The sequence below is a fragment of the Pleurodeles waltl genome, chromosome 7 (assembly GCF_031143425.1).
Source record: "Pleurodeles waltl isolate 20211129_DDA chromosome 7, aPleWal1.hap1.20221129, whole genome shotgun sequence".
NCBI lineage: Eukaryota > Metazoa > Chordata > Amphibia > Caudata > Salamandridae > Pleurodeles > Pleurodeles waltl.
Genome location: NC_090446.1, coordinates 253,469,912 through 253,493,592, shown reverse-complemented (window position 1 = coordinate 253,493,592; position 23,681 = coordinate 253,469,912). Strand labels below are relative to the sequence as shown.

Sequence of the window (23,681 nt, the reverse complement as noted above, 5' to 3'; positions counted from 1 at the left end):
GGAGGGGTGGAGTGGTCACTCTCATCTGAAAGGACTGTGCCGGCCTCTGACAATGCTGTCTCCAACCCCCTGGTGTGTGTCTGAGGCCTTGCCTGGGCAAGGCAGGATTTCACAAGAAGGTGTGAGTCCCCTTTGAAGGAAGGTGACTTCAAAGACTAAAATGGGTATAAGAAAGGGCACCCAAACTTACAAACTTTAGAAACACTTCTGGAATCAAGGGGAACCTCTGCCTGGAGAAGAGCTGATCGCTGAGGAACAAGTGCTGCCCTGCCTGTGACTGTGCTTTGTGGAGCTTTCCTGCAGTGCTGCTTCTGCCAGAGTAAGAGGGCAAAGACTGGACTTTGTGTGCCTTCCATCTTGAAGAAGAAATCTCCAAGGGCTTGATGTAGAGCTTGCCTCCTGTTATTGAAGTCTCAGGGATAGCAAAGACTTCTTCCTGCCAGCACCTGGAGTCTCTGGAGAGACCCCTACTCTGCTCTGTGGTGCCCTTCCAGTTCCTGGGACCCTGAAAGGAGAGGCTGGCAGCCTAAGGACAAAAATACACGCACCGAGCGCCGTGCGGAGAAAAGATCGACGCGAATCCGATCGCGGCTGAGAAAACGACGCGACGCCGGCTCCGCAGCTGAGAAACGACGCCGCAGGAAACGCGACCGGAGAATCGACGCCCGGAGCAGGAGAAACGACGCGCCGCATCGCTGACGAAGGCTGAGAGATCGCAACCTGCGCCGCGGGACTTTCGGACCGTCGCGTGGCTGGCTTTTTCGACGTGCATCGCCGTGCCGAGTTGTTTTCAACGCATATAACCGTGCAGGGTTATTTTCGACGCACACCGCCCGTGCGGGGTTATTTTTGACGCAAACCAGGTACATTTACACGCTAGCAGCGCTAGTGTGTTGTTACAACTACCTAAAGACTCTTTTTATTTTAAACCTTTAAAAAATCATAACTTGACTTGTGTATGTTGGATTTTTGTCGTTTTGGTCTTGTTTTGTCTAGATAAATATTTCCTATTTTTCTAAACTGGTGTTGTGTCATTTTGTAGTGTTTTCATTGAGTTACTGTGTGTGTTGGTACAAATACTTTACGCCCAGCACTCTGAGGTTAAGCCTACTGCTCTGCCAAGCTACCAAGGGGGTAAGCAGGGGTTAGCTGAGGGTGATTCTCTTTTATCCTAACTAGAGTGAGGGTCCTTGCTTGAACAGGGGGTAACCTGACTGTCAACCAGAGACCCCATTTCTAACACCCCTACGCCGGCGCTGCCTGGTGTACGTCGTTTTTTTTAACGCACACCAGACGGCGCCGGCGGCTAACGCCAGCTAACGTCATTCAATAAATACGGCGCCCGCATGGCGCTTCAGAATGGCGTTAGCCGGCGCTAATTTTTTTGACGCAAAACTGCGTTAGCGCAGTTTTGCGTCAAAAAGTATAAATATGGGCCTGCATTGTTATCATTTTATTTTTCCTTTCCCCACAATCCAGTGGGCCGACTATCCTTTGCCTTAGCGGAGGAGCCGCCCCTGCGCCTAAGACTTCCAGTTCCTCAGTATGCAGCTTTGAATGATACCAGACCTGATCTCTTCCCCAAGTCAACTTTCCCTAAATTACATTTTCCATCACACTGCTATCAACATTCAATTAGGCAACTTCAGGAATCGAGGAGAAGGTAAACGTAAATGACAATTTTTTTGTTGTTGTATTTAGTTGCTTTTCTGTCAACATCCAATTCTCATAAAGCACAGGACAAATCCAAAGTGGTGAATTTTCAAAACAGCACCTAAGAAGTCACCTAATTTTACCAGTAAATTTTAATTTGACCGAAGCTATATATACATATATATTGTTAAACTGCATTGTAAGAATTTCCCTGATAGGTGAACAACAAGTGTTGGCACCAATATCTTTGCAGGTCCACTTTAGTTGTACTGGTGTGCATTTTGCACCAGCGTAATCCATATTACTAAAAGGGGTCCAGAAAACATCAGGAGCCTTTGCTGTGATATCAATGTGCCAAGGGAATAAAAAAGTCAGTGGAAGGGCCTTTCTGTGCTACTGGGGCACATTGTTTAAGTCCCAGGACTTTATTTTTTTGGTGACCCTGTTTCATGTTTTTAAACCGGAGTTTTGAAATACTTGAAATTAAGTAAGTAAATAGTTGTATTATCTGGTGAACATTATATCCAGTATGTAAAAAAATTTTTCCAGCATTCTCAGTAAGTATATCTTAAAACATCCAGTTACCTGCCTAAAAATATATATTTTGAAGTAAAAGCAGTACAAATATTTACATTGTTAAGGTTTTTTTAATCCTTGAGAGCTGCAGTTTTGTGTTCAATAATTGGAAAACATTGATTTAATCTTATGACCCTAATTTAGTACAAATTTGGGAGCCCTCCTAGTTATGATATAAAGCCTGTTGTTTGACCCCATTGAATTCTCCTCTGGCCATCTACAGGGGTAATGCACAGGCATGTCTGCAGGGGTCATGCACAGGTATAGAAGAATGCATACAAGCTTGGACACAAACACATGTGCACACACACACACATACGCAAACACACAAAAGCAGAAGTTGAAAAAAGTTTGTGTGCTTCTATATTAGGATTCCATGACCAAGCGGCAATGGCAACTCGGATACACACAGCTTTTTGTGGGTGTTCAGAAGGTGCTGATCCTAGAACAATGGTCCAAGCACACCAAAAAACAGCGGAGGCAGAAAAGAGGAGAAGCGTTCAAGAGTTCAGAAAGAGTGTCACTGGAGGGATGCCCCCTAGACTGAGGGAGATGTCCTGCCAATCCTGTAGAAGCAGGTTGTAAAGCTGGCAGAGTTGCACACTACAGGGAGACTAGGGGAGATTTTTAAGAGCTGCTAGCGCCACCTTACCATCACCACAACATTTATTTTATGCTAAGGAGGTGCTAAAGTGGCTTTCCTACTATGCCATATCTACTAAGTGGTACAATGCATGCATTGGAACACATTGTAACCATGTGTGCCACATTATGCCTGCGCCAGGCATAATGTATACACAGGGTGGCATTTTGGTGCTAGGAGGCCCGCACAAATGGCTCCGTGAAATTTAAAATATTTCACTGTGCCATTTTTGGTGTAATTTTTAATGCCTGCTCAGAGCAGGTGTTAAAATTATGCTCCCATAGTAACCTATAGGCCTCCTTGCACTTTGCTTTACTATTGTCAACATATTTGATGCTAGTGTAGCATAGAGCCACAATAGGGTCAAAAAGTTTGACGGTATTGGGTTAATGGCTGCTATGGTGTGCTGTATTATAAATACGGCGCAACCATGGTGTCGTTAGGTGCCAGTAGTGGGGCACAAGAACATTGGTGCATCATAGTTGATGCACCACTTTTTATTAAATATGCCCCTGGATTAGGAAGAGATTTGCTAAGCCCAGGGACAATTCCCCACTCCTGAATGGATTTAGCTTGAGGATGAGCACAAGCCAGAGGAGAACATAGTGGGTTGTTTATATCTCATTTATAGCATGGAGCTTTAGCCTGTGTCAAAAGTCCCTAAAGTCTAAGGTCTCCTAGAGGTTAGTAGTTCCTCTGTGCTACAGGATCCTCTGTGAAATTTGGTAGAAGACATCCTGTGGCTGGACCTCTTTGCATAAGCACGCCCCCAGGATGGAAAGGAGAGCAACTTTTTATTTGCTCCAGATTGGAGTCAGAACAAAGGAGACTTCTTGCTATAGCAAAACTCCTCAAGCAAGGCAGAAGGAAAGCACAGGACTGCCATTATTCCATTGCCTTGGTGGGGAACCCTTGATAGTATGGGGTGGGAATAAGCAGCCTCCAAGACCCTAATATCTGCACAGGAAATCCGTTCAATTTGGTGGTCATGGATGAAATTATCAGGTGCCCTGAAGCCATGTCTCCGAGGACGTATCTATACATGTGGTAGCCAGAACCCTTCTATGTTTTTTATTTTTGTAGGAGGCAGTATCAAGTAGCAGGTAAAACTACATATCAGAGTACATGAAGGAAATATCTGATTAGTGTGGAGTAACATACACATTCTCCAGATCATTCCACCCCATACCAATGGGCTTTTTGGGAAAAAAAATAGGAATTTAAATTTGATTCATCTATCTCCCAGTCATCTTCAACCAAATGTTGTACCCTCAAACTGTTCTGCCAGACCCACTCCCTGCGGTGAGTCGACTGGTACCAAAGAATAGTTCTACTTGGTGGACTGCATATTTCTTTCTGGCTTGATAGATATTTCTTCCCATCTCTGAATTTAAAGGCTACTATGATTACCAGTGTGCTGACTTCTTAATAACACCCAAGGACAGAGGGGTCCAGGTTAAACTAGGGAAATGTGCAACGCTTGTCTTATCTCTGGACAGTGCAGACGTTCTTGCAGACAGAGGTGGCTGTGGCTGCCTGGAATAATTCTACTCCCTCTTCCTGTAAAACTGCTTCCCTTCATGAGGGGATTGCATAACGTCCACTGAAGAGAGGAAGCTAGTGCTTCTGCAGAGTAATCCTTTAAATCAGTTGAAACTAAATCATCCACCCTTGACCTAATATGGAGTGATACGGGGCAGTCCTCCAACATCAACCTGTCCGCTAATGCCTAAGGAACGTTTCTAGAAACTTTGGATACTTGTCCAGTCAAAGAATCAATGTTACATAACATTTTCTAAAGGATGGGACTGAGATAAAATTAATCTCCGAAGGACCTGGGACAAGGTGCCAAACCTACAACAAAAAGATGTCACTGCAGAAAATTAATCTTACCATTACCCTACTTTAAACCAGTTACTGCAAAGTATCAATCAATCAATGAATCAATATGTAAAGTGCACTACTCACCCGTTAGGGTCTGAAGGAGCTGGGGGGGGGGGGGAGGGACTGCTACTGCTCGAATTGCCAGGTCTTGAGGAGTTTCCTGAAGGTCAGGAAGTCCTGGGTCTGTCGTAGGTGAACCGGGAGGGAGTTCCACATCTTGGCGGCGAGGTGGGAAAAGGATCTGCCGCCAGCTGTGGTCCGATGGTTGCGAGGAACGGTGGCGAGGTTGGCGGATTGTAGCTGACGGGTGGGAGTGTGGAAGGTAAGTCACTCGTTGAGGTAGGCAGGGCCTGCGTTGTGGAGAGCTTTGTGAGCGTGGACAAGGAGCTTGAACCTGATCCTCTTGTTGATGGGAAGCCAGTGTAGGTCTCTGAGGTGAACTGTGATGTGGTCGCGGCGAGGGATGTTGAGAATGAGGTGTGCGGAGGCGTTCTGTATTCGTTGCAGTTTCTTCTGGAGCTTGGCCGTTGATCCTGCATAGAGTGCATTGCTGTAGTCCAGTCTGCTACTGACGAGGGCGTGGGTGGCCGTCTTCCTAGTTTCGGTGGGGATCCATCTGAAGATCTTGCGGAGCATGTGGAGGGTGTTGAAACAGGTGGATGAGACGGCGTTGACTTGCTGGGTCATGGTGAGAGATGAGTCAAGGATGAAGCCTAGGTTGCATGAAGAGGGTGGTGGCTGTTGGTGCGGTTCCTAGGGTGGCTGGCCACCAGGAGTCGTCCCATGCTGAGCGGCTGGAGCAGAGGATGAGGATCTCAGTCTTGTCTGAGTTCAGTTTGAGGCGGCTCATCTTTATCCAGTTGGCAGTGGCATGCAGTCCGTCGTGGAGGTTGGTCTTAGCGGTGGCGGGGGCCTTGGTGAGGGAGAGGATCAGCTGGGCATCGTCTGCGTAGGAGATGATGTTGAGGCTGTGGGATCTAATGATGTTGGCGAGCGTAGCCATGTAGATGTTGAGGAGAGTAGGGCTGAGAGAGGATCCTTGGGGAACGCCGCAGATGGTCGTGGTGGCTTTAGACAGGAACCGAGGGAGGCTGACTCTCTGGGTTCTGCCGGAGAGGAAGGAAGTAATCCAGTCCAGATCTAGGAGGATGAGGGCAGCGGTTTCGCCTTTGTCGAGCATGGTCCTGATGCCGTCGGTTGTGGCGATGAGTGCGGTCTCGGTGCTGTGGTTCCTGTTGAATCCGGATTGGGAGATGTCTAGCGCATTGTTGTACTCCAAGAAGCGGGTCAGTTGGCCGTTGACGATCTTCTCGATGACCTTCGCAGGGAAAGGGAGGAGGGAGATGGGCCGGTAGTTCTTGGGGTTTCCGGGGTCTGCTTTGGGCTTCTTTAGCAGGGCATTGACTTTGCAGTGTTTCCACATATACTGGTAGGTTGAGGTCTCGAAGGAGCTGTTGATGATGGCCTGGAGCTGGGGAGCGATGATTTCACTGGCCTTGTTGAGGATGTGGTGGGGGCAGGGGCCTGTTAGGGAGCCTGAGTAGATGGAGCTCATGGTTTTGCTGGTGTCTTCATCGTTGGTGGGGGTCCAGGTGTTCAGTTCGTTGGTGAGGTAGGGTGCTGTGGTGTCGGCTGTGTCGGTAGTGGTGATTGTGGGAGACGCCGATGTGAAGCTTTCGTGTATGTCTACGATCTTGCGGTGGAAGTAGTTGGAGAGGGAGTTGCAGAGGTCTTGGGAGTGTGGAGGGTCAGTGGTGCAGGATTTGGGTTTGGTGAGTTCTTTAATGATGGCAAAAAGTTCCTTGCTGTTGTGTGCGTTGTCGACTATGCGTTCTTTGTAGAAGGATCGTTTGGTGGTCCGGATGAGGTGGTGATGTTTGCGCATGGCTGATTTTAGGGCAGGGAAGTTGCTCACTGAAGGTTCTTGGCGCCAGGCTTTCTCAATTTTCCGGCATTCTTGTTTGGAAGAGTGAAGTTCTGCGGTAAACCAGGGGGCTGTCTTGTTGGTGCGAGTGTTGTTGGTTTTTTTGAGTGGGGCAAGGGAGTCTGCACATGTTTCTAGCCATCAAGTGAGGTTGAGAGCAGCGGTGTTGGGGTTGTTAGTACTGGGAGGTGGAGCTTGTGCGAGGTTGGAGACAAGTTTTTCTTTGGAGATCTTGTTCCACTTGCGATAGGGGATCAGATGTTGTTGGTGGTGAGTGGCGGGCTTCAGGAAGGAAAAGTGGATGCAGTGGTGGTCAGTCCAGTGGAGTTCGGTGGTGTGAGTGAATGTGATGTGGTTGCTGAAGGAAAAAATGGCTTCTAGCATGCGGCTGAGTGGGTGGGTGAGGTGACTAATTGCTTGAGGCCGAGTTTAGCAAGGTTGTCCAGCAGGGTAGTGGAGTTGCAGTCGTTGGTGCTCTCAAGGTGAAAGTTTAGGTCACCGAGGAGTAGGTAGTTTGTGGAGGCGAGGGTGTGGGAGCTGATAACGGCAATGGTGTCACAGAATGGGGAGCGGGGTCCTGGTGGTCTGTAAATGAGGGTGCGTCTTAGGGTGGTGTTGGCGTTGATGTGTACCTGAAAGTGCAGGTGCTCTGCTGTGTCTAGGGTGTCGTTGGTGTTGGTGGAGATATTCATGGAGTTTTTGTGTATTATGGCGACTCCACCTCCAGGTTTGTTGATACGGTCTCTATGGATGATTTTATATCCTTATGGGATGGCTATGGCGATGTCGGGTTCTGATGAGGAGTTCATCCATATTTCAGTGAGGAAGGCGATGTCGGTAGAGTTTGTGGTGAGTAGGTCCCAAAGCTCGATGGCGTGCTTGTGGACGGAGCGGGTGTTGAGGAGGATGCAGTTGAGGTGATTGGAGTGTTTGGTTTTGTTGTGGTGCTTGTTGGTGTGAGTGCAGGAGAAGTGGCATGAGCGGTATCTGAAAGGTCCGTGGGTGTGTCCGGGTTTGGCCTGGGCGCAGGTGGTGTGCCGGCCGTGGTTGAGAGCAAGGAGCTCTGTGGAGGAGTAGTGGTGCTTGGGGGCGCCTGAGGAGCATGGACCAGGGGGACGGACACAGACGGGCTTGCCTCTGGCGCGCCTGCTGCGCACATCCGCTGCGCGGCCTCACAGCGGCTGCCATTTAGAAGGGGAGGTGGGAGGGAGGAGCAGCTGGGAGGCAGGAGGGGGTAGCCAATGGGGACGTGAGGGGGGCACAGGGGACGCAGCGGCAGGGACGAGGAAACCGTCAAGAGCCGCATGAAAGAATAGGAAAAAACACAGCGGCAAAAATGAAGCGGGCAGAAAAACTGCACAAATACGGTCCACAACTGTGCTAGAAATGAAATACAAAGTACTAAAGACGAAAAACAAAATACAGAGCAAGCTAGATACTCCTACCAGCAGCAGGGGCGGGGTCAGGGACACAAGGACAGTCCGGTGGAGCTGCTCACCATGCAGAGTCGTGCCTGGCCTCAAGGTAGGTCAGGGGTCACTCTTCAAGCCACGCAGCGGCCACCATTAAGAAGGGGAGGTGGGAGGGAGGAGAAGCTGGGAGGGGGTAGCCAATGGGGGTGTGAGGGGGGCAGGGGCGCAGCAGCAGGGACGAGGAAACCAGCAAGAGCCAGATGAAAGAGTAGGAAAAAACACAGCAGCAAAAATGAAGCGGAGCAGAAAAACGGCACAAATACAGTCCACAACAGTGCTGGAAACAAAATACAAAGTACTAAAGACGAAAAACAAAATACAGAGCAAGCTAGATACTCCTACCAGCAGCAGGGGCGGGGTCAGTATGAGGCTGCTAAACAGATTTGTCCAGATTCTTGAAACCCTTATCTGTTGGAGCTGAAGATTTCAATGTTCAATAATGTTCTCAGTTGAGGTAAAATTGTTCTCTGGGTGACCCACTAACTTTAACCTTTTCACAGTCCATTAAGAGATGACTGTGAAAGGAGCTTACGGTCCATATTGCTTCATTACATAAATGATTTTTCATTTTTCTCTTCATTTTACTGGTACTTTATTAACATTTTGAATCTCTGCATAAGATTTTCATAATGTTGTATTATCTTACTCAGTGAATTTGTCTCCTTTTATTTTTCTTGGAATGGAAAATCCAAGAATGTAGTTCTTAATGTTATTGTTGCTTTGGGGTAGTTGCATGTATGCCACATGCATATATCTCAGAGGAAAGCTCTGCTACTCTTACTGGACAAATGCTATAAGCCAGGCACATAAGCTCGACTAACATTTATAAAATTAACTGTTTGGCCTTTGTGACATTTCGGTTACAACTCAGATGAAGATTGTAGTCTCACTCTACTATAAACTTGCAATCATGTTTCCAAGGGCTGAATACTTAAAAAGTGGTGAGGACAAGGATTCAAAATCTAGGAAGGAGAATGATGTGAAACTTGGTAAGGTACAAGAACACTTCGGTTTAATGAGTAAAATGGGTTTCAGTGGTGTTATTTAATTATGGTATTGGAAGTAGAAGCAGGCACCTATTGACACTGAGAAGGTAGAACTGGTAGGAGTAGCGGCGGATGGTGAACTGTTAAAGTAAATTTCCATGGTTGTAGGCAGAAGGTCAAGGAACGATCATATCCATGCAAAGGGGGTGAGGGATGGTGACAATTGATGTAAAACAGTGACAGCTCTTTGGTTTAATATAAGACAGAGTGGCATCATCCACTGATGAATATCTATATGATAGTCTGCTACTCTCCCTTGAGGCTGGAAGAAGTGTAATGGGAGGCAATCGAACATCTTCAGAGGACAGCAGGATCAAGCCCTGGGAATTTCACACATGTAAACTTATGGCTGTTGAACACCAGCACACACTGAATAATGTGTGAATAGGGCAACCATGTGAGGGTGCATTTGGTGTGCTGAGAGGTGAACCCTTGATTGTTACTGTTGTCCACTAGATTCATGGTGAAAATAGCGCTAGGTTTAAGCAATGCAAATCACTGGGGTAACAAACCGCAAGAGAGATTGAGTCCTAAACTATGGCTTTGGATGCTGGTAGGACCGAAAATGCCTCGTGGCTCCGGCTCAACCTGCAAGACTGAGATAAATACTATCAAATTGTGGTCTGTATCATGCATTCTATCGCCCATATTTATGTAAAATGACACACAACTGTGCTAGCACAGTTGTGCATTAAAATATTTAACGTGAGCTACCGTCATTCCCTAACACCATCTCTGTGCCATACTAAAGTATAAAGATGGAGGAAAAATGCTTACATAAACTGCAGACACTTGTAAGACAAGCATTTTCAATGCAACAGGTCTCACATTTGCTCGAGTTAGAGTTATTAGCGTTGTAAACTCCTAACCAGACTTTTCTTTCCACACAAATTAAAAGTAAAATGCAGTGCAAACATGCTGAAAATGAAAATGGAAAAACCGAACGCGATCGCGCTATGTAAACCCCAGCGCAATCGCGTTGCATGGAAAATAAAGAGATAAAGTAGTCTGGAAACCATGCTGAAAATATCGAGCCTCTTATGTTTTTAGTAGTTTACTGGTGCTGTGTAGGTAGGCTAAACACCGGAAAAGGCTTGACTTATGCATGCCTTTCACAAAGGAAAGCAAGCAGATTTTAAAAGGCAAGCCCATGAACCAATGAAAGTGACTGACGTGACATGGGCGTGGTTGGAAGCACAAAGAGAAATTACTACAGGGGACGGAGCACTTTGCGCTCGCCCCTAAAAATGATGCACAATGGCGCTAAGGAATGGCCAGCGTCCTAGAAAATGTCGCTTGTCGGTGATGAATGGCTTTACATAAAATGGCGCTAGTGGGCTGAAAATGACGTTAGACTGATTAGCTGCAAAAAATCTGCCACTAGTCAGCCAATCGTCATTTTCAGTCGCACAAGCAGCCATATAATGACCCCTGTCTAAGAATAGACAGGAGACAGTAATCCAACCACACTGTCCAGCACCGGGGACCTGAGTCCCCAGGACAACCCACACTGAACCAGTGCAAGCCAGGGGGCCCCATGTAAGAGGACCCCATTGGTACACAACTGACATGGATGTATACTTACGGAGCATGGGCTCCCTCCACTTGTAGTATTCCGGTGGTGTGGGTGGTGGTGATGCAGGGGGCTGGAGTGAGTCTCTATGTGTCCAAAATAGTGACACAATGGTGGACTCAAAGATGATTGCACTGTGTTACCCTAAGGAAGTGTGCCCACCATCACTTTAATGCCTGGTCTGAACAGGCATTACATTTTGATGCTAATCGGCCTTAGCATCATTTTTTGGGTTTGCCTCCTTAGTGTGTGTCGTTTTTGCATTGGGAGGTAAATATGGAGCTGAGGGGCTAGTGTAAGTTTTTGGAAGGGAACGCCTACCTTGCATATCATTGTTGCAATACGACGCAAGGTGGGTTGGTGCTCCCAAAAAATTATCCTAACTCATATATTTTGACACTAGATGGGTCTACTGTCAAAATATAAAAATGGAGTTAAGTTAGCACTGCACTAGCATCATAAAAAATGATGCTAAAGCGGCACAAACCTCTCATAAATATGGGCATTTATATGGAAATAAAAAGGGTGTTAAAAACTGGGTAAACGAGTGAGCGCTTAAAACTAAAATACATCCTCCAATAAACTTGTGGTAAAGCAGAACATCAGACACAGAAATTGCATAACCCTGCAAAACTGAACAGAGCTGCATAACACTTGTTGGTTGGTCGAAGTCTGTTTATAGATCACATTGCAACTTGTGTCACTTTGAGAATTACTTTCCAATCTAAGCTTAAATTAACAAAAATGCCTTCATAGGAAGCTTTTGGCACACCATCATAGCAAAATGTGTCCTATTTCTATTTCTGTCCATCATTTATAGAACACAACTGGTACTCCTGTTCTTCCTGTTTCATAAAGAGGTTAAAGCTTGAAATGGTTGCTGATGCTGTACCACTGGAGGATGAAACTATTGTTTCAAAGTACCCCCCACCATTTGCGGTGGTCACTAGCAGCCCTGTGATAGATGTTGTTGCACTTCTATGGATGTGGAACCCTTAGTTACTGTCACATTCTCAACAGACTGACCATCTGATTGATACAGAGTGGTCTGTTATCAGAAGCAAATAATAATCTCAGCTGCTAATGTAATCAAGGAAATCATTATCTTGATGGTACGACTGGAGAACAGCAAGAGACAATAGTACAAAATAAAACACTGTGGCCCAGATTTATGAGGGCCTAGCACCTCCTTGCACCACATTAGCGTAATTTATTTTACGATAATGTGGCCCAATGAGGCCAAAATTGCCACACCAGATTTACAAAGTGGTGCAATGCATGCATTGTGCCACTTCGTAACCTCTTGCACCACATTATGCCTGAACCAGGCATAATGTATGCAAGGGGGGCGTTCTCTCTTAAGAAGGGCTGAAAAAATGGTGCAAAGTAATCTATAAGATTTCTGTGCGCCATTTTTTTGGGCATTTATAAAGCCTGCCCACACCAGGCATTAAAAGCGGGCACACCATTGCTTACAATGGACTCTTATGTACAAACTGTTGGCGCTAACCCTGAATAGTATGTCAATAGCATTAAAAAATTCTAATGCTATTTCCCCCTATCTTGCGCCATAGTGCGCCGTATTTTCAATACGACGCACAAATGGTGGTGGTAGGGGGGTGCTAAATGGCGCAAGGAAAGTGGATCTGCAATGGGTGCATCACCACTTTTCTTAAACTGCCCTATGTTCTACAATTGCAGTTACAAATCTTGAGTGTTATACCTGGGCATTTCAACAGCCGAAAGTAGCTGAAGTGTCTCACGGAAATTCCAATGAAAATGGGGAGTCAACAGGGAAAAATTGGTTACTGCATGTTATTCCCCAGTCCAGCAGCAAAACTCGGAATGGTCCAGTATGTGGATGGAAATACAGTGCAGTAATGGTAATACTACTCCCCGAGTTACTGTGCCGCCTGTACTGTTAAAATAGGATCAGTCCATTTAAGGGCAATGCCTTCTCATGACCTATAATTTCCAGATTTTTTTTCCAGTGCATAATCACTACTAACTGATTAAACTAACTTCAAATAAGTTATAATACATAAAAATGAAGATTGGTAAAACTGTTACTATCGCTCTGTTCAGGAGAACCTTTAGAATAACTGTAGCATGTTTGATTTTCTCAGGTCATCCAATTGGTGAGAAACTACTGAGATGAAAATGTAACTTGGAGCTAGACGTATCAAGAATTTGGTAGCAAAAAGTGGTCACAATATGCGACCAGTGTCCAGTTTTGAGATGTGCTCCCTCCACTTGTAGTGTCCCTGTGGTGTGGGTGGTGGTGATGCAGGGGGTTGGGGTGGGCCTCTATGTGCCCAAAATAGTGACACCATGGTGAACTCCATGGTGTTTGCACTGTATTTCTCTAAGGAACTGTACCCACCATCACTTTAATTCCTGGTCCGTCTCCTTAGTGTGCGTTGTTTTTGCATCGGGCTGTAAATATGGCGCTGGGGGCTGGTGTAATTTTTTGGAAGGGAACGCCTACCTTGCATATCATTGTCGCAATATGGCACAAGGTAAGTTGGTGCTCCCAAAAAATGACGGTAACTCAGATATTGTGACCCTAGACAGGTCTAGCATTAAAATATGAATATGGAGTTAAGTTAGCATTGCTTTAGCATCATAAAAATTACTGTAAGGCAGCGCAAACATTCCATAATCTTAGATTTTAATTATCTGTCCCATTTGCATTTTTAACATATTCCTCTAAATGTTCTTTTTTCCATGGAATCATGTCGATAATGATGTTATTTAACATGTCACAAGGGATATAATATGTGAGATGATTTGCATTACATGTTGCACAAATTATGGTTGGCTCAGTAAAATACGATTTCAGTTAATTTCAGTTAATTTTTGTTTTTAAACATTATATTTTATGACATTTCAACAATTAACTATAATGTCCCTTTTATAATGTGTTTTTCTGAGATTTCTTAATGTAGAGTAAGGTTTTATTACCATATGTAATTATTATATTACTTTAAGCTTTGTTTTTGTCAGTGAATGTATGGGTTTTCTTATCATATTCTGCAAACTCAACTGTGCACAACTTACGGCTGTGTACAGTGGTAGTTTGGATGCAGGGACTGACCCCTGGCCAGGCCCTGTGCTGAACTCCCCCATCTCTATGGGTAGCCAGTCGCCCACTGCTCATGGAGTTCAATCATGAATAGTGGGGATGGCTTCTGGCTAGGACATGCCCAAACTTTCCATGGGCCACCACCCTTCCCTCCACTGCTCACAGCCCACAGGCAGGCATAGTAGGGGTTTGAGCACAGGGCCTGAGGAGGGAATTTGTTCTCTCAGACATGGCTGTCTCTACAATAAGTGGGACGTCCATATTGTGCTATGTTGTTATTTTATCTTCTAAAATGTAAGACTGAACTGACAGTAAGAAAGAGGTTTATTTTTATTATATGAAAATAATCTTTACAACATTTAAATGTTTTAAATATTCTAAATGGGAAAGTAGAAACACAATATAAATAGAACCTACTCTGTACAATCTGTAGTATGTGATTTATGATGGAGCAAGGAAGGGAACCTGGGTAGATGAGGAGGGAAGTACAAATACAAACCACATGCAACTAAATGGGTCATGTTTCATACAAACAGAGATTTTAGTAGAAGGGCATATTAAAATAAGAGAAAAACTGGGGTGAGTATTGAGGATAAGGTGATGTTTGTTTTGAGTGTCCATCATGCAAACAAATACAGAAGAAAGAAAAATGAAAGGCATGATTATGGAGAAGTCAGAATGGGTGGAGAGAGAAACAAGGTGAAGGAATACAATAGGAATGGGAAAGGCAGAGAACAGCCAGGGTTGAAGTGTTTTTCATCCATTAAAGAGAAGAACAAGATGGGAGACAACAGTTTAGTTAGTGTGGGCCTGGAGAAAATGAAAAGAAGGACTTGTCCAAGTAAGCAAACTTAAAGAATAGTATTTTTAGATGAAATACATTCACTGAATTGCGTTCTTTATAACATTTGGAGAGAAAACGTTTTGGTTAAAATGTATCTTCAAAACTGCTATCCTGCAAGACTGCTTCACACAGTGATCAGAGACAACCATGAATGCACTGCCACAAACCATTTTGACCATCGCACAGTGCAGAAAAAGGAGGTGCACTTGCTGAAAAGAAGATTTACCACAACTATGATATGGCAACTGAGGATGACATACATATAAGATTTGAAGTTTTTCATTGATCCTTTAAATGATACCACCTCTCAAAAGTAATTAAAAGTAGGAGAATTCTGTTGCACACAAGTTTGTAGTCACATTCTAGGATTTCATTCTTATAACAATTAAGTTGTAGGTAGTTATCCCTCACTCAGAGTCCAAGAGGAGCACAGCTGCACTTAAAAAGGAGGAAAACTGGTAATATTGTTGTTGTCACTGTAGAATTTAATAATAGGTCACTGTCCACAGAAAGGGTACATGAGGGGCGTTGTCTAAATCTTAAAAGAAAATTAATTTAAAGAAGCTCTTGAGACACCCCCATATTGAACTAGCAGAAAGTACTCTTATTCTTTTGCTATTAATCTACCACAAATAACAATACCAACCTAGAGATTTTTAGTATGTGAGATATTGATTCAAAAAGCTGAATTTAAAAATCCTTGCTCACCGTCTCGAAACCTGCGTAGACAAAGAACAAGAATAGGCAACATATAGGCCACCATTCCATCTCAAGAAGTGATATAAATGTGTCCAATAAGTAGTCGTCTTCCACATAACATTGTGGCTGCATATTTTCCAATGCTTAAAAGCTAAGGTTCATCAAATTGCAGACACTGTAAGGCCGCTGAGTTTGGACGACTGGCAGGCTGACACCAGTGCTAGATCACAACTAATGTTAGGTTTATACAATTATGAAAATAGAATTGCGATTTGAAAAACTGGTGTTTACACGTCAGAGATGGGGTGAAGAAAGTAAGTGTGAGGGGCTGAAGAATAAAGTTATTATATTTGAACTCACAATACAATTATCAAGAGCCAAATGTGACTCTAGAGTTAGCGAAGCCCCTTATTAATGTTTAGCTGCTGTGACTATAATATGCTTTAAAGAAAGGACACACTTCCTGTTATTGATATCCACGCCCATGACCTTAAATCTGAACTTCCATAGTAAACTGTGGATTACTAAAAAGTTATGTATGAGCACACAAAACCTTAAAGTGAGAGAGTGGTCCTCAATCTATTCACTACAACTAATAAAAGAAAAAGTGACCAACTACTTTACTAACATCAGGGAACATTAAAAGTTGAAAGTGTTAACCCAGACAGTTATAGGACATGGTCTCTAACCATGCATTTGTGTTAACCCTAACTACTGATTTGCCATGTTATACCTGGTTAGGTGTTGCTGAACAACTACAACTACAACTTGTTTTTCAATACTGACAGAAATGTATAGCATCCGTTCCCAGTCTCATTACACAAAATATCCTTCTATCACTGAATATTTAAATGTATCCTCCAGAGATTTCATATCTGGGATACTCAAACTGGATCTATAATATAGTATGTTTCAGAAAATGTATTTGTAAATAGACATCCCCAATGATTGCACTTTAAATAATAAAATATGTAATTTTGTGTTTTAAATCATTCCTTAATGGATACACAGATGGCTAACCTGTGGATATAGTTAAATTATATGATGAGCTAGTAAAAGAAAAAGCTAAGATTTAAGTTTTTCAAATTTAGGAAAAAATACTAAAATGAACATACAATGCCTTTGAAAAAAGCTCCAATTGACTGCCTTTTCTCTAGCCTCTTTGGGCTATTCTTTGGGCTGCCGCTTCCATTCTGAAGTATGCTAGATTCAGGAGCTTGCTGTGGTGGGGAGGAAAGAACTTCTTGATTTTCTTTTGTTTCCTGCTTGATGGTTTTCTGCTTGTTTGGATCGACTGTCGTCTTCTTCTCCTTGGGTACATCTTTAATCTTTTGGGCTGCAGGTTGAGCTTCCACTGCAGCTGGAGCAACTGATTTTTCAGGTGGGTTTGGCTCAACGCCGTCTGTGGAATCTACTGTCTGAAGCAAGTTAAAATCACTGTTATTTAATTTGCACAGAAAAATATACCAAATTAGACAGTGGTCCAGATTACATAAAGTGAGCGAGGGATGTGCTTTTTTAATACATACCCTACACAATGATTCTGCGATGCTTCTTGACATGTAAAGGAATAGTCTCAAGAGTAGCATTTATGCTCTTTGACAGTGGCAAATGCTTAACCTGTACTGGTGTTCAATTACATGTTTTTTTGTCAGCACTGCTCTTGAAATTCTCTTAACTGTGCATTGTGTGAATCGTGATCAGTATAATGGCTAGTTATGTTAACTTTCCAATCTTCTGTGGGTTTCAGAAGTTGTTTCAATTCACAAATGGCAGTGATTTTCCAGACACTGTATATTAACTCCTCCAGCCAGTGTCAACCATAATTGCATTACTTCAACATAAGCCACAAGGAGATTCAGTGACTTACTCAGAGTTGTGAGATATAAATTGAATTGTGGTCAAATAGTGATGACAGATTCAACCCCAAACATCTAGGATAAAAGATTAACAAATAAACCATGCAACAAAAACTAGAGGACTCTCATTTGAAACTTGACAATATATACGAAAGTGTCTGATTCTAGACAAATTGCTTTATGCATTTAGGCTTGAAATTTTAGCAGCATTAGTTGACGTCTTTAAAGGGGCCTAGATGAATTAATCATTTGAAAATCCCCTCAATTAATTTTTTTAAATTTGTTCCACTCATGAAAACGTCATGGTCAATTTACTTCGCGCGCTTTCATCTACTAAATTTGTCATTTTGCAATTACCAAAAGCTATTCTTTATATTTGCCAATTTTAGAGATCACATAATCATAGTAAACTGTACATTTTGGTTCCACGTGCTGCTGATGCCAACTTAATCATGTTTTGGGAACGGCAACATTTTGGTGATCTAGGTAGGAGATTGGTAGAAGCAAGAGTTTACTAGAATACTTTGGTAAAAAGTGTTGGCACCCAAAGCTATGCTATTTAACACCAATGGTGTCTGATTCCTTCAGATCAAATTGTAATGTGATCCTGTTCAATTTCAGAGTTGAAAAGAATTGAACATTGTCATTGTCAGTAAGCACGCAGGGCAAGATTTGCCAACATTGCCTTTCAGTAATCTTAGCTGCCCTTGCTCAAAGTCTGAGTCCATCTTTTGGCTCTTTCAATATCTTCATTATTTGCTATATAACATAGGGAAGAATGTTCTTCAGCAAGCCATTAATGAATGTTCAGTCCCGTTTTTTCAAAACATTGGTACAAATGTGTTACTTAATAGTTATTTGCAAGACAGCTCTACATGATTTATCTGATAAGTATTGCATGAACAGTGTGACTGTTGGGTTAAATAGGTAGCAAGTCCCTGATAATATCCTTTCTTACCTAGGTGGTATCCAAATCATATTGTTAGATGACATTAGCAGTGAAAAGGGCACATTATGAATGTTGTGTTTTAGTTAAATTGTACAAAAGGGTCATGTAGGTTCATCAGATGGCTATCATAAGGATTTATTTTTAAATGTCACTTTTTGAAGCAGATAATTACAACTGTATCTTTTTAATTATTTTTCTTTGATTTGATGCTGGTGTATACATTCCCACAGCGGCACTATACGTGCCTGTTTTATTATTATTATTATTATTATTATTATTATTATTATTATTATTATTATTATTATTATTATTATTATTATTATTATTGTTATGATTGTTATAATTATTGTTATTATTATATCAAACGACTCCCCATCACTTTGGGTCATTGATTCCAAGATTATGATAAGCTTAAAGTAGGATAGTGTCTTATTCCAAACCTGGTATAAATTCAGATCCAAAAAGGCGGGAGCACTCATCATGTACCAGTGTCGTAATTGAAAAACAGTATGTGATAGGTCCCAAGTTTGAGGTTAAGACCAATAAAATCAATGTATTGTCCTTCAAAGTTTGTCACAGTAGTACAGTCATTGTTATGGACAAATGAGCAACCAAGTACATAGACCAAGGGCAGCTCTAGTAAAACATGTCATATTTTGAGGAAAATGTGTTTCAGTCAATATTGTCACTATACCTTTAAACCTGTAGAACATCTTGCATGTTTTCTTCGAGTTTAAAAGGGATTCTCATATAGTGATCTACTCCACTTAAACCATGACAGCTGGTACTTTGATATTTCTTTACCCAAAATTGCATGTAGGCTTGTTCTGTGAACTAATAAATGCTAAATGATTCTCCTTTTTATAGCAGCATTTCAAATACTGGTCGGAGTATTTAAAAATTGCAAAATGTTAATGTTTCTGTTTAGATTCATGAGTGCAGTACAATGTTAAGGAATTGTATAAGTACCTGCCACCTTGGTGTATATGAATGGGTGTGTGTAGGTGAGTTTTTGTGTTTCTTTGTCGGCTGCCTAGATGGTTTGTATGTGTGATCACCCATTTTTTGCATTAAGCACCTCATTGTATAATTAAGGCTCGGATTTAAGAGGGCCAGAATCGCCACGCCAGATTTACAAAGTGGTGGAATGCATGCATTGCACCACTTTGTAGCCCTTTGCACCACATTATGCCTGTGCCAAGCATAATGTATGTAAAGGGGGCGTTCCCCTGTTAGGACCACAAAAATTGTGCAATGGAATGTGAGGGATACCACATCATCATGTTTTGCGGCTACTTTTCATGCCTGCACAGAGTATGCATTAAAAGGGGCATACCATTGCTTTCAATGAGCCCCTATATACTGTGCAGGATTAGCGGCAAAATGTTGGCTCTAATTCTACACAGTACATTAATAGCATCAAAAATGTCAATGCTATTGTCCCTAACCCGCACCATGTTGCGCCGTATGTTAAATAAGGTGCACACATGCTGGTGGTAGGGAGTTGCTAAGGGGGCACAAGAAAAGTGGCGGCACATTGGATGCAGCACCACTTTTCTTAAGTCAGGCTCTTAGGGGGTTATTCTAACTTTGGAGGAGTGTTAATCCGTCCCAAAAGTGACGGTAAAGTGACGGATATACTACCAGCCGTATTACGAGTTCCATAGGATATAATGGACTCGTAATACGGCTGGTGGTAAATCCGTCACTTTTCCGTCACTTTTGGGACAGATTAACACCTCCTCCAAAGTTAGAATAACCCCCTTAGTTCCTTCACAAATGTTTTCCAATTTAAACACATGACATCAGGTCTGGCTTAATAATTCCAACATTTATTTTTAATTAGGACAATGGTGCACTGCAGATGCCTCATTGGCTGCATCATCGGTGGCAATCAGTGTTATTTTGCCTTCCATGCCTGTCACATAAGTAAACATGGAGCACCTGAATCATTAGAAAGCGACGGTTAGCAGGGCATGCAGGTAATCTTTAATAAATGTTTCATGGACAAACTGCTAAAAATAAATCAGGCATCAATTTCTCAACAAACGTTTCAAAAGACAAAATGTTAATTTGTGTGCTACACATCAGAGAATGAGGTGATTTCAGCTGTTTTATGGAGAGTCCAAATGTTCTGCACATGAACACATGCGAAATCATGCAAGGGGAACAAAGGAAGAAGATGGCAAGACAGTCATCACAATTTCAAGGAGAAATATTGATAGGAGAAAGCGATAGGTAACTCAAGCCTTTCAGAGTTTAAAGCTGGGAGAGCACAATGTGACAAATTGCAGCTCGGAGTATGGATCAAGGACCGTAGAGCAGACATGATCACAATTCATTCCTGAGTGCAATCTAGATCTTTAATGTGACGTTTGATCCATTCTTGATCTGGGCTAATCTACGTGGCTCATTCGTTTTGCATTTACCAAGCAAAATGTTGTCTTTTGGTTACTCGGAGACACATACTGATTGTCAAAGAAAGAAAATAGCTTTTTGCTTGTTTAAAGGGGAAGTTTTACAAGTCAGAGAGGGTACAGCCCATCACCTTTCACCAGTTGGGGAATAAATCTGAGAACTTACTGGCTGTTTGGGGTCTTTCTGGTTAATCTCCTCGGAATTCGCATTACCTCCATCTCCAATCACTGACTAAAATAACAAATTGTTACTTTTTTCAGCTGAACCCATTTAAGTATAAATATCAGACAATGGTATTTACGAGCTTTAAAACGAGCTTCTAGGTGTAGAGTATTTGTGATTATTGTGTATTACGTGGTTAAATCATTTCAATTCATGCATAGTGGGCTGAGAAACACCGTTGTCAGAACCTAGAACAATGTAACAAAAACACAATACCTTATGAAACATTCATAAAGTAATCAAAGTATGCATTTGATTCAATCTGAAAAAATGCAGAGCTTAGAATGATATGCTTCTTGTCCCCAGCGGACAAGAACTACATGGGAAGTGTCTCTGAACTGTTTATCGGATGGGTTTACCATTATATTTACCAGTGGAACCTGAAAAAAATATTTTCTGACTACATTAAGCCTGTTGTGTTTACTATGAGAGTTTATGGTTAGTTCCAGTGGTGGCTCCTCCGCTATGGCATAAGAGTGTCGCCTCCCCCACCAGCAGCAGAAGCTGCAAAGCTTTCACAATGAAGGGATAATAAAATATGTTTATTATCCCTTTGTTGTGAAAGGGGTGGGCCATGAGGTGATGAGCACCAAGGGGAGTGCACTGTGCACTCCCCTCACAGTGCATGAGTGTTTGGGGCTGGCCAAACACACCTGCGCAGTGTGCTCTCTCCAGCCCGGCACTGTGTTGCTGGGCTGGAGAAAGCCTGCACATGCTCGCAGTCTGCCTGTGAGCGCCTAGCCAGGGTGCTCTCAGCCAATCCTGACGCTGTTCTGAGCAGTGTCAGGATTGGCCGCAGGGCAGGATGGAAGCCTTTTCCTGCACTGCAAGACTGAGGAGTGGCGGCTCGGGAGAAGCGGAGTGGTGGTAAGTTTATTTATTTATCTATTTTTTAAGTTAATTTAAGTTTTAAAATCCCCCACCCCTGCGTGCACTGCCCTGCCCCCGTAACCCTGGCCAGCCATGACTGGTTAGGTCCAAATTACAACCAGATTATTGTGTTTTTTCCAGTGAGGTTAACATTGAGGTGGTAAAGTATTCTACCATGACATCTGGGGTGTTTTGTGGGACATTTGCAACTTGCTGTCACAGAAGGACCGCAAGCTCATCACGTATAACAACTTTGGCACCATCTAAATTTCAGAAGTGAAAGCCTTTCTCAACCATTGCAATAAGCATTGGGCAAATGCCAGTTTTATTAGTGAAACATGCAAAGACACACTGCTTTGGTTGCATCTTGGGAGTAAATATAACTGCATTCCACAGGTCTAACCTATAATATTTCAAGTTCTTTTAAAAGTATTATTTTCATAAATTGATGGGTTGAGGACCATAAAGCCTAAACCGCTGAATGGAAAAATCATGCAGCATGCAGTCACAGGCTGCACAGTTTTTCCACGTACTACCACAAATACATCTCATGGCTATTCTATTTGGACTGCCTCTGGTGAATGAAATGTTCAGTCGCACCCCATACCTGTCCTAAGCCTTTGTGTAAAACGTTATTCAGTTATCTGTAACCATAATGATTTTTCACTGATGCACAGTAATTTGCGGTGGCAAATTAAAAGAGGACCATTGGAGTATTTCACAAAGGCCACTAAACAGCTTGTAGGTGGATTTGAGTTGACTCATGCACTTCTGCTTGTTTTTAGACTCCAATGCCTATCTTTCACTCTACCACTTATCTTCTCCTTGCTGCTCCTTACCCACCCTGAAAGCAGTCTTGCCTCTACAATTTCTCTCTGTTATGCCCCACACACTGAAATGTTCTTCTACGTTGTGTACCCGCTGCGTTCTCTATTCACTTGTTTATCTCCATCCTCAAAAACATCTTTCTGCCACTAGGACAGCAGCCTAATTGTGTGTTGCATCTACTTTTACCTCGCTTTGATACCTTAGTGTACTGTGCACAGTGAAGCAACTATAAAATTAAGTATATAAAATCCGGCAGGTCCTCCAATAAAATCAGGCCTTGATCCTAGGATTTTTGATGCAGGCTAGTCCTCAAAAACATTTTTGTCAAGCATGCCACTTCATAGGTAGGCTGCAGATACGTGAATGCACATGTGTGTATTCATAGCTGACTTAAGTGGGTGGGCTTTACTTAAAGCCCCCATGCTTGTATGAGCAGGGTAATAACAATGTGCATTATCCTTCAACGGGAGTTGGTTCATGGCACCTCTGTACCAACTACTGTATAATCGATTGAAAACATGAAAGCAAATTATACAAGGTAGGTAAGTAGTGTAATATATTTTTGCTATTGTCAGTACAACCATATATTTTCCCAGACAACCGATCTCACGCTGATATCTCTCAGTTACAATTGTTAGTTTTGTCCTCAAGTACACGAATTTAGCAAATAAACTACAAACGTATTTTTATGGTTTGTACTTAATATCATTCTTTTCACTTAGCTAGTTATTTGGAAAATGGGATTTCCGCTGGTGCACTCCAGTTTTTTCTAGTGATATCTTATTTGTTTCTATTATATTACTCATAAACAACAACACTTTTTTGCATACTAAAGTAAGTTCTTTCTACTGTTTTGATTCATTGTCGGTGAGTACAAAACAAACATGATGATTCTGTCCTTTTTTCAGGTGGCTATTTTAAAAGTGAAACCGTCTTTTTGGCTTCAAGGTTGCAATAAAAAAGCATTTGCAACACCAGTATGTCTAGCTTGCATTTTACCCGTCAAATTAGCTTGAATTGAATGAATGCCTTGAATACACCACGTAGGCACAGTGTGATGCCATTATTCCAAGCATGTGACACTGTAAAGTAGAAAACGATTGTAGGAATTACATTATCTGTCCACATCACCAATT

At 42.6% G+C, this 23,681-nt stretch overlaps 1 protein-coding gene across 6 annotated transcripts in view; it reads right to left on the bottom strand.

The window, feature by feature from the left end:
* BCAS1 (brain enriched myelin associated protein 1) overlaps positions 1-23,681 on the bottom strand; it is a 364,378-nt gene that overhangs the window by 8,386 nt on the left and 332,311 nt on the right. For 3 of the 6 annotated variants that reach the window (XM_069243618.1, XM_069243619.1, XM_069243623.1), the window contains 2 exons: positions 20,791-20,856; positions 16,515-16,817 (listed from right to left, as the gene is read on the bottom strand). The exons of 1 other annotated variant lie outside the window; for it this stretch is intronic. In XM_069243618.1, the coding sequence (XP_069099719.1) occupies positions 16,515-16,817; positions 20,791-20,856 (369 nt within the window). The remainder of the gene's footprint in view (positions 1-16,514; positions 16,818-20,790; positions 20,857-23,681) is intronic. 2 more of the 6 variants (XM_069243621.1, XM_069243622.1) reach the window with 1 other exon arrangement.